Genomic DNA, 11,130 nt, shown 5'->3' on the forward strand with positions numbered 1-11,130 from the left:
ATTCTGGCCTTTAGAATTTTATTTCTCTTTGTCCCCTATATGGTAATATTAGTAAAAAGCCTGTTTTTTTAATATATATATATATATAAAAAGTAATTGGAATAAGATAAACTAAGCTCTGATTGACTCTTTCTTCTAGATTATCCCAACGGTATTCGGCTCACATCAGCTGTTCCGGGAGCAGATATCAAAGTACTAATAAATTTCAATGCACCAAATCCTCAGGACAGGAAGAAGTTTACAGATGATTTGAGGGAGTCAATTGCAGAGGTTCAAGAAATGGAAAAGCACAGAATAGAGTGTAAGTACAAAGGTACATATAATAGAGCATTTTCAAGCTAATTGAAATAAGAAAATCTTGAATATGTGTATAACCTATTAGAACTCTTTAAAAATTCAAAATAATGCAGGTTTTTTCCATGGCTTTGATTCTAGAAAGAGGAAAAACCCAATGATACCTTAAGACCCAGCTGAGTTTATTGACTATTATTTACTGCAGTGTAACTGCAGTGGAAATTTAGCCTGGACAAACTGCAAATAGCAATAGACAGATGAGAGATGGATCTGTAATTTGTAGTATAAATTACAGTAAGAATTTTAGGGATAATTTACATCACTCTGAAATTCTCAGTGATGGCCCTTCAAATAAGTTTCACTGATTTTTTCTTTATTTCTATGTTGATATTCCTATATTCTCTCAATTAGGTAGCCATAGTACAAATTGATATATTTTGCTGGAAGTTACATGAGTATCTAAACATGGAACTTTATCTTCTGTTTTTCCAAAAGAGGAATAGTCTTTCATCCTCTATGTTGTAATATAAATCTGTTAGTAGAGGGGTGAAGTTCGTCTCTGGCATTTAACAGTGCCAAAATGAACTCTTACCTATTATTCACAGTAACGTGTGATCACATACAGAAATTGTGATGTTACCATGTCCGTCATTATAGTCAAGAAATATGAATTGCAAAATTATTCTCTTTGTTTCAGCTGAGCTAGAAAAACAGAAGGGTGTGGTGCGTCCAAGCATGTCTCAATGCTCCAGCCTGAAAAAGGATTCTGGCAATGGGACGCTGAACAGAGCTTGCCTGGATGACAGCTATGCTACTGGGGAGGGGCTGAAAAGAAGTGCACTGAGCAGCTCCCTTAGAGACCTGTCTGAAGCAGGTAAGCACTGCCCTTGTGTCCTTGCTCCGAGTAGTGCATGCAAAGATGCCTGAATGATGCATATTTAGGCCCAGCTCACAGTCGGCTTCCAGAACTAGTAATGCTGAAGCTTCAGACATATTAAATAGTTCCTCTTTCATAGTTCGTGTTTAATTTCTGTTTGTTTTTTACCCTTGTTCTATTAAGCAACCACTATTAAAGCATTTAAACTGTTGTAGATTGCTATATATACTTTTAAAGGAGAGTGAAGACAGAGGGAAAACTGTAAGTGTTTTATAAAAAAAAGATTGACTTGTGTTAGGAGTAACCCACTTAGTTTTCCTTTCTTGTTTTCTTCCCCTTTGCTTCTTCCCCTTCATACAATAGGCTTAGAAAGAAAAGAAAAGAAACTGGTCTCAGTGTAATGACTGCTTTCTGTGTATTTTGTGCTCAAGTGTACTTGTGGTACCACCTTGATGAATGAAATTGAGTGAAGCCCTACTAAATTCTGTGTAGAGCTATGTAATACAGATACTGTTCAGATACTGATGCTCTTTTATTGTTTTGTAACTCAAGTCACAGTTTCCAGTTCTTGCAAAAGAGGTTGTTGTGAAATACTATTGCCAATACAGTAAAAGAAGCCCTAATGGACAAGAATACCAATATCCCACAAAACCACTGATGTGTCTTAAGATTTATTAACTGACTAATACAGCTAAAGACTGGAAAGCAGTGGTGGTGTGATTTTTTTAGCCAAAGAAAAGCCAGGGGAAGTTTGGTATGTTTTTGTTTTATGGTTTGCCTTGGTAATACACAACTGGCATACTCATGTAATACAGGCTGCCATGGGTAGTGACCTTGTCTTTCAGTGTTAAACGTGATTCCTGGCATTTACAAGAAGTCATATCTGAACACCATGCCCACTAGTCAGAAAGTACTTCTGGGGATAGTAGCAACTATATATAAATATTTAATTATTTTTTTTGTTCATAGTCTGTGTTAAATACTCTGATTTGTTCTTTTAATTGCAGTGATGATTTACAGTGTAGTCATAATTTCAATACTTTGTATATCTTTGATAGTAGACATTACTTACTGATTTCTTTTTCTTAACTAAAGAAGAGATTTTAGCTATGCTGCAATAAATAAAATTGTTGTAAACTGAAATTATAGCCTGTGCTTTGTGGGTATATGAATGTGCATATAAATATGTAGAGAGTGAGCTGTTTCAATTATTTTATTCTCTGTTTAGGCTTTCATATTCATATGTCCATTTGCTTCATTAAAAAGACCTAGGACCTTGATCCAAAATCAGACTGATGTTGAATATTGGTGCTTGATTGGCTTCAGTGGATTTTAGATCAAGCCACTAGTCTTCACCACTGTTATATCTCGGATTTGAAGATACTTCCATCATTCTTTTTTGTTGTTTTGGTTTTATTTCATTAGAATGAGAACTACCATATTGTTGAATATGTGAGTTCAGTGGGTATCTGTACCCATAAATGTGATTTCTGATTAATTTTTTTCATCCCATTGGAATTTTTCATCCCTGTCTTTCAAACATTGCCATGTATTTAAATTCATGTTATGGGTTTTATGCAATAAACAAGTATTTGTAATCATGAAAACATTTCATGTTTCAACAGGGCATGCCTACAATTGTCATGCTTATTACTGAAAATAAGTTTTTTCCATAATAAAAAGTAAAAATCACTCACAGACTGGAGGGTTTATCAATGAGTTTGCTAAACCCAACTAAACTTAATTTTAACTTTAAATAGTTGAGAATTATGGAGAGTTTCTGTTTGGTCTTGTGCAGTGCAACTGACTTGAGAAATTACATACCTGTTACTTGCTTTGTTATTTGGTGTAGTGATTTTAATGAGATTATACATGTCTCTTCTGCCTGTTCTCAATGAATAGCTTGCATGTGAGGCTGAATTATTTTTTTTTACTATAGGAGAGATGATCCATAGAAAAACAAAGAAATCTCAGTTAGCAAGATACTGTGTCCCAGTGATCATACCATATTAAATTGCTTCTGTAAAAGAGTACTGAGTTAGGTTACTTCAATTCTTTTTGTGGATGAAACAGAGGATCAACAAGGAGGAGGAACAAGAGTAGTGAGACTGTGTCTGGATGTGTGTCCTTCTGCAGGAGAAGGCAATAATGAAAGTGGATTTGTAGAGAGTTCCTTTCTACATTTAAACAGAAATAAATCTAATAAACATGAGAAAATTGCCTGGTGGTATATTTATGCAGTAAGGCAGGTAATTGTCCAATGAACATTGCAAAAACAAATTGAAAATTTTAAATTATTTATTCAATGAACAGGAAATCTGATTCAACAGCATTTTGGTTGCATGGGTATATGACAAAACTATTTAAGAAAACAATCCATTACTCTCTACCAGATATCACAGTAGTAAATGGTGACTGTGGAAAGTGATTTTAAATTTCTCTGTTGGAAAAGAGTGACGATTCATAAGCTTCTTAGATCTAATGAATGTTGATAGCCTGAATGATTCTGACTCCTAAGCTGTAAACCGTAAGGAAAGGCAAGATTTCTCTGTCAGGAAACAACGTCAGGAATCATTTTCTCATGGTTGTTCTTCCATGCGTTTGCCATGATAGCTTAAATCATAATTGTAAAAAGGATGTGCATGAGGGTCTCTTGGTTTTAAAGATAGTATTGTTCATTGTGGATTGACAGTTCTTTCCATGGAATAAAAAGCAGAATGTGGCAAACAACTGTTCCAAGATGTGAATATGTCAAAAGTATTCAGTGTTTTATTTTTCTCAAAAGAAAAATATATCATTTTTATTACACATTCTTGAGCTATAGTCAAGGAAGAACTGAACTTACTTGTCACAGACTTTGAAATTCTTAATTTACACAGAAATATTAGAAGACAGACAAATTTTAATGCAGTTAAAGCTGAGTTTTATGGATTCTAATAGAATTTTGGACATTTCACCACTAACTCGATATATAGTTATGTGGTAAGCAGGTTTACAGAAAGATGGGAAAGATGTGAAGTCCCATCAGGGCCATTAGTACATGCGAAAAATTATTTGGTCACTAAAGCCAGAGCATGGAGGATTAGACTGGTTGCATTTCTGATTCTGTCTCTCTCACAGGTTTCTTGGCTCATTTTAGGCTAGTCAATCTGAATTCCAGTGACTTCGAGTTGCTGGAGGACCCAGTGCTTTCACACTGAGTTTACAGTGGTGAGCACCTGTGGAAATCAAGCTTTATTCCCCCATACCTGACCTGTATGGTAGAAATAATATTTACACACTGCACTGGTTTAAAAATTGTAATGTTGTGGTTTGCCCCAGTAATACACAACTGGCATACCCATGTAACATTGGAATCTGCACAGAAGTACAGGATGGTATAATAGTTACTATTAATATGAGTTGTGCTTGTCTCATAAGCTCCTGAGCTACCTCAAAACAATCACAGACCAGTAGAGACTACTTTAAAGAAAAAAAATAGTTCCAGAATTAAAATAATTCTATTTGTATATTGCATTTTTTAATGTTAACTTTAACATTTAACCTTTAACTTTTTAAATGTTTCTTTCTACCTTCCAAAAAAAGCTGCTTGTTTTTTCTTTTTTTAATACAATTTCATCAAGTATTTTTTTTTTAATTTCCTATATCTGAACTGTAACGGAAAAGACTGTGGAACTTCTCAGCATTGTAATCCCCTTAAAAAGACTCTGACTTCATGTAATTACAGAATCCCTTAATCCGTTGAATCAGTCTGTGATGGGATGGTGCAGTCCCTTGGCTCCTTCCTCATCTGATGCAGGCAGGGTTACTAGGTTATTTTCTCCTTCCTCTCCTGTGGACTTTGCTGCACTATATAGGACAGAGGATATTAGCAGTCTTTTTCTCCCTTGTTAGAAGAGCTTTTCAAGTAGAGAAGGATTTTTCCTGTCTCTTCCCTTGTCACTGTTGTCATATTTCTTATTCTTCAATGGAATAGCAACAGTAATGGGCATGATAGAATTTGCGGGTTTTTTTTAAATAAAACAGATTTGTATGAATCAAGTCCTTTGTGATATGCATATGTTAATACCAAACCATTTTACAAATATGTTGTACAAAGACAGCCAATGCTGTATATAAACACCTTTGTATCAACAACTTTTCTGTCTTATGGAAGAGACACTGCTTTTCCAGTGAAGGAGGAGTTCAGCAAGGCGAGGTGTGGTTATTCTGTTTTCTCATCCTCTGGGGCTTAACCAGTATTTTGAGGATGATCTGTTTGAAGATGCCAAGAAACTTACTGTCACAATTGGGGTGTGATCTTAAGACTATACCTGTTTCATCCAGAAAACAAGATGAAAATATGAAGGTTATGAAGGGTCTTTTCACCCTGGAAAGTGGTCTCTCTAAATTAATGATTAGAGTATACATTTCAGATAATTTTGAGCAAATCAGCTTGGGTAGTACCTATAAGCTCAGTAGCTAGATGGTTACAGATTCTGCTGCTGCTGGGAATATCAATTTCACGGCCTTTGGAGGCTAGTATAACAACTCATTGTTATAAGAGCTGCTACATTAGTTTGCTTTACTGAAATCTTAATTTAGAACTTTTTTTCCAAAAGTTTGTTTAGATATCAATGTATCTCACTGGCATAGAACGGAATTTCAAGAAATACAGGGTAGCAGTAAGAAATATTTACATTTACTGTAATGATCTGCACATCTTTGAGAGCAATTTCTGCAAAATAGAATGGATTTTTATTAATGAAACTCTGAACTTTCTTTTGGTATGTTTTAACTTTGTAAAAATATTTTAATCACTTAATACTTCTGCTATAAATTTGAAATAGTCTTAGTCCCATATAATGCATGTACATATATGGGACATATTATACTTATGTAAGTTAAAGATATTTCTTACAAAGAATATTCGTATCTAACATCAATGAATTGTTGGAATGAGTCAGAAAAGGTTAAATTAACTGAAACTTAGTTTTATAAAAATAAATTAAAAACCATTTTAAGTAACGTCCTTAAAAATGTCAAGTAGATCAGTAGTATATTAAGCAAAGCTGGTCTTCAGATTAGATAAATGCCACCTTGCTTTGTACCACAGCTGTTAATTATCATGCGGGTACAGAGTTATACTTACCCACAATTCTAGTCGAGAGTCACCATTTTCTTGTAATGCATTTCAGTGCCGCAGCTCTAGGGAAACATTTTTGAGATGGGATGCCACCTCAAAGGCCAGAGAACAGTCTTGTATAACCACACATTGGCAGGAGGAATGCTCTAGAGGATTTACTTAATAGCTTTCATATCACACTGTAGTCAACACAGAATTGTGTTCAATTTGTTTTTAAGAAAATAAACAAAGTGCTCTTTATAGTGATACTGCCTATCTGAGGAAAATTACAGGCATTTTAAGTAGGATTTTTCTGTTTGTTCTTGGCTTTGCTAGTACTGCTTTGCCCTGAAGTTATTCTAAGCAAAAATCCATCTGTCTCTTTCTGTGCATATATACTGTGTATCTACCATGTTCATGGTTATTTTATTAGAGACTTTGCTGCCGTATGCAAAAGGTATTAGATTTTCCTGTTTTCCTTCATTTTTGGCCACACTTAATGACTTGTGGCAGCTGCCAGTCTTACTTGCAGTATTGACTGCTAAGTTAAGAGATGGCTATCTTTCTCAGTGTTTCTGTATCAGCAAGCAAGCGTGATTGAGTGTTAATCAGTACTAATCCCATTAGCAGAGCAGAAAAATATGAAAGCCTGACTAGAAGTAAAAATAACGGATTATCAAAACCAGTTTTTCTGGGGGGGGTTCATAAGATAGTACAGTTAAGGTTTTGATGAGGCTGAAACTGCAGCAAGAGATGAAGCGCCAAGCTTTTGACAAAGAGCCTGTCTAGGGGAATTGTTGACAATTCCAACAAATTTAACAAGTCAAACAAAACACCTTGACCACAAATGCCTTCCCCTCTATTTAATGTCAGTGTAGAGAGATTTGTACTGGGGAGTAACTCTCGGTGATAGTAAGGGAGGAGGAAATGTTATAGTAGTCTAAAGAGACCTGTAGCTCTTAAGAGAAACTTGTGTTGCAGGGCAGTGTCCCATGACCAACCAGGTCAAAGTTATGCTTATGGATCCAATAGGTGGTACTTTTAGATCGTACTGATCTTACAAGACTTATGGGTAGTCTAAATTGGTGTATGAAAGGGTATGTCAAGAAGTAAGGGTGAACCTCCCAGGAATCACTGCTGTGTCCCACTTACAAACCAGTCCCAAAGTTCTTCTCTTTAGCTCTGATACTGAAACTTTTGGGCTTCTAAAGATGAGAGTATGTGGCTCATAGCTTCAGTGATGCTGAAATCTTCATGTTCCTCCCCAAAACCACCTGTTAGAGTAGAAGATTCTAAAGGGACCGATGTACCAATGCAGGGTGGAGATTGTCTTTTATATTTGGCCTGGCAGGAAAGCGAGGAGAAAGCATTGAGAAAACTTGAGTTTCTAAAAACATGCAGATTTTAGAGAAGCTTTGAGAACCTGACCGCTCTAAAAAAGGTTAGGTTTGTTTATACACCCTGCCAGTAAAGTTTTTTGAAACTTTGCAAAGCAATGCTCAACAAGCTATCTTTTAAAAAATACCGATTTCTACTGCAGCCATATGCTATTTTCTCTCCTGTGAAATGAGAGAGAAAATCTGGGATCTTGTGTCCTAAATACAGCCACTGAGGTATTCTGGCTTTTTAGGTAGTCAGTCTGGTTTTTCATGTCTAGGTTTAGGTATATGTCTTTGGCAATTTGAGAATGTTGGAGAACAAATCCATCATACTTAAAGATAAGCACTGCACAGCTAAACAAACAAAATCTAGCCATAATGTCAAGACAGATTCCAGACTTATTGATCAAAAATTAAGTTTAGTTTTCTTTTAAACCTCATGAAAGAAGATTATATGAAATCCACTGAGGTTCAAAACTGAAAATGAAATGATGAAACCGATGCCCCTCACCAATCCCCCACACTGAAGTTCAAAATATGCCAATATTAAATTTTGTATTTAACTTAATACCACGCCACAAGTATATATCAATGCTACCAGTCTTTAAAGAAAGAAGCTTCATAGACAATTAGATTCCAGGAAATCAAATAATTTTAAAATTGTTGCTGGTCAACATCATAACCATACTACTAAATATAGAGGTTAAAATACATGTATTTTAAGAGTTGTACAAATTAAAAAAAAAAATCACACCCCGCTAATGATAGTTGATTCACAACAACAATACCTCTTAAAAATCAGTCAGGTACAGAAACTTAATATAACTAATGGCCTTAAAAATCTAAGTTTCTGCCTTAGTAGCTGCTGTACCAGTCCAGTGCAATGTGAACCCCTCTGCAGCCCCTCTAGTTGCATTTAGCGACTGCTCTAGTGATTCAGGGAAAGCAGCTGTTTTTCACCCGGGTCTTGTCTCAGTCTCTAATCTATGGTGTTGCATGTCCTGGGCAGGCAAGCGTGGGCGACGCAGCAGTGCAGGATCGCTAGACAGCAATATGGAAGTAAGTAGGAAGTTACTGATGTCTAGCTGGATGTGATGATGTGCATTTCAAACCTTTCTTTTATATACATATTTTTTTGCTCTTTTTTCTTCTAACATATAACCTGCCTGCCTCAAATAAAATGCATGCCTAGGCTACTCACTCCGTATTCTTCCAGCTTAAAAAGCACTGACAGCTTGTTTTAGACCGATGCCATTTTTGGTTTGAGCTAACCTCGTTCCCTTTGTTCCTGCAAGCATGGTTAAATGAATATGATGTGTCCTTTTGCCACCATTTCAGTCTGGTCCCAGCTTAAAAGCCCACTTGCTCTTCGTTACAAAGTACACTGTTCTTGCTGTTTGATATTTAGCTACAACTATCGACTTTCATGCTCAACCATCCCCATTGCTTATTTTCAAGTTAAATTGCTAAATGTATGCAGTCATGACACCATGGAATTGCACAGATAGGGCATGGGAGGAAAAAATTACTAAGATAGGTGAATTCAATGTGGATTTCATGAGATTTCATTCATCTTCAAACCATTTATATATACTGTTCATGTCTCTGAATTCAGCTTGCAGATTTTTTTTTCTCTCTCTTTTTTTCTTTTTTTTTTTTTTTCTTTTTGTCTTTGCTTTAGGTAGATTGCAGTTTAAATCTAGCACATTTTGCCTAAGTACTGTTGTGTCCCCTAACTCTTTTTAAAAAATACAAACCAAAAACTTCCAGAAACTAAATACACCTATTCCAGGCTAAATAATAATGTTGGACCACAGGTCAGAAGAACACAATCACATAGAAATCTTAGTGGCAAAAATGGTATGGTTCCATTTAACACATAATTCAGAGGTAGCCTTGAGAAGCAGCACTGTGGCATATAGTAGTGGAAAACTACTATAAAAAAAAAAGTTTAAAATACTGTTTTGAAATCTGAATTGTAACTGTAATATTTGCTGCTGTGTGTTTAACTATTTAGGTTGAATTTTATGTAGTTTTATTTTTTGTTGTAAAAAAGCAAGTATGGTATTTTTTACAGTATTTTAAAATGTATTTTTCCTTTAAAAACACACTCCTTGGTTTTATGTCATGTTACTCTTCCGTGACATTTTTCTTACTGAAAGTCATAGCTTTCAATATTGAAGTACTGAGAGAAAAACATTTAATACTTAAAATACCCCAAGAAGGGCATGAATGCCTCACCGGCAACTTAGAGAAGGTGGAAATAAAATTTTTCCTAGAACTCTTAACATAGTCCACCCATGTGAACACTGAAGGAGGAGTTTGTGGGTCAGTGTGAACTTTTTCTTTTAAACATTTTAAGATTTTTTTAATTTTTATTTCTATTAATTTCTTTTTAGGGGTCCATCATTAGCAGTCCTCACATGCGCCGAAGAGCTACATCAACCCGAGAGTGTCCATCTCGCCCTCACCAGACTATGCCTAACTCCTCCTCACTCCTAGGTTCCTTATTCGGTAGTAAAAGGGGAAAGCCACCTTCCCAAGGCCATGCACCATCTGGCTCATCACAGCAACCTCTGCACCCTCCAGTAATCCCACATCAGCAACACTCCCAGCATCCTTCTGCCATGCATCATGCAGGGCCAGCTGAGGGGCAGACACAGGCACAAGTGCACTCCCACCATTCGCAGTACTGTCACATGCAGCAGAACCCACCGCCCTACCACCACCACCACCACTATCACCCTCCCCAGCACATCCAGCACCCACACCAGTATCACCAACACGTGCCCCATTCCCAGCATGCGGCACACTCCCAGCATACTCCTTACATGCAGCACCCCCATGCGCAGCATACCCACTCTTCTCATCCGCCACTGCCCGCTCCGCACCCAGGGCACTCTTCTCATCCCCAGCACTCTCAGCATCACCATGGACCGCCACCACCTCCCTCCACTTCAGCCAGCACTAAGCCCAAACACAGCGGCATCAGCACAATAGTCTAGAACGTATTGACCCTCCTAGTAACTATAGTTTTAAACCAAGTTACAAAGGCACTTACAGGAAGCAACAAATAATATTGTTGTTTTTTACGTAGACAATTTAATTGAGTTGTGTGAGCTTAAAGGCTTGCTGTTACTAAATAAAATAATTCAAGTTAGTGCAATCGATACTGGTTTTACTTATCTACTCGATAGACGTTTACCATCTGGTTAGTTCTGATTTCCCAACTGCCTTGAAAATATGCTGCTTGCTGAATATGAGTAAAGCTACCTTTTACACCAAAACCCTTGACAATTTTACATGCGTAATAAAAACTTAGGCTATGAAAAAAGGAAAAAAGTGATACAGAACCAATTGTTGCATTCTTGCTCTTTTGTTGTCAATGGGCAAAAAAAATAAGTAGACCTGATATGGTTGATGAAAGTACATAAGTAAACTTTATATAATATAAATATATACATATAAATATATAT

At 36.3% G+C, this 11,130-nt stretch overlaps 1 protein-coding gene across 1 annotated transcript; it reads left to right on the forward strand.

Moving 5' to 3' along the window:
• The first annotated feature begins 132 nt into the window (after nucleotides 1-132).
• LOC104161700 (IQ motif and SEC7 domain-containing protein 2-like) lies at nucleotides 133-10,659 on the forward strand. Its single transcript, XM_009700225.1, has 4 exons — nucleotides 133-301; nucleotides 992-1,168; nucleotides 8,664-8,713; nucleotides 10,054-10,659. Exons 1-4 carry the CDS (start codon nucleotides 280-282, stop codon nucleotides 10,657-10,659), a joined length of 855 nt encoding a protein of 284 aa, XP_009698527.1. The 5' UTR covers nucleotides 133-279.
• The last annotated feature ends 471 nt before the right edge of the window (nucleotides 10,660-11,130 follow it).

Source organism: Cariama cristata, unplaced genomic scaffold, assembly GCF_000690535.1.
Source record: "Cariama cristata isolate BGI_N322 unplaced genomic scaffold, ASM69053v1 scaffold44965, whole genome shotgun sequence".
In the NCBI taxonomy this organism is placed as follows: domain Eukaryota; kingdom Metazoa; phylum Chordata; class Aves; order Cariamiformes; family Cariamidae; genus Cariama; species Cariama cristata.

Coding starts and splice junctions, on each gene's coding strand:
- LOC104161700 (XM_009700225.1), top strand. CDS start 280: ATGGAAAAGCACAGAATAGAGT. Junction 302..991: donor GGAAAAGCACAGAATAGAGT/GTAAGTACAAAG, acceptor TCTTTGTTTCAG/CTGAGCTAGAAAAACAGAAG. Junction 1,169..8,663: donor TAGAGACCTGTCTGAAGCAG/GTAAGCACTGCC, acceptor TGTCCTGGGCAG/GCAAGCGTGGGCGACGCAGC.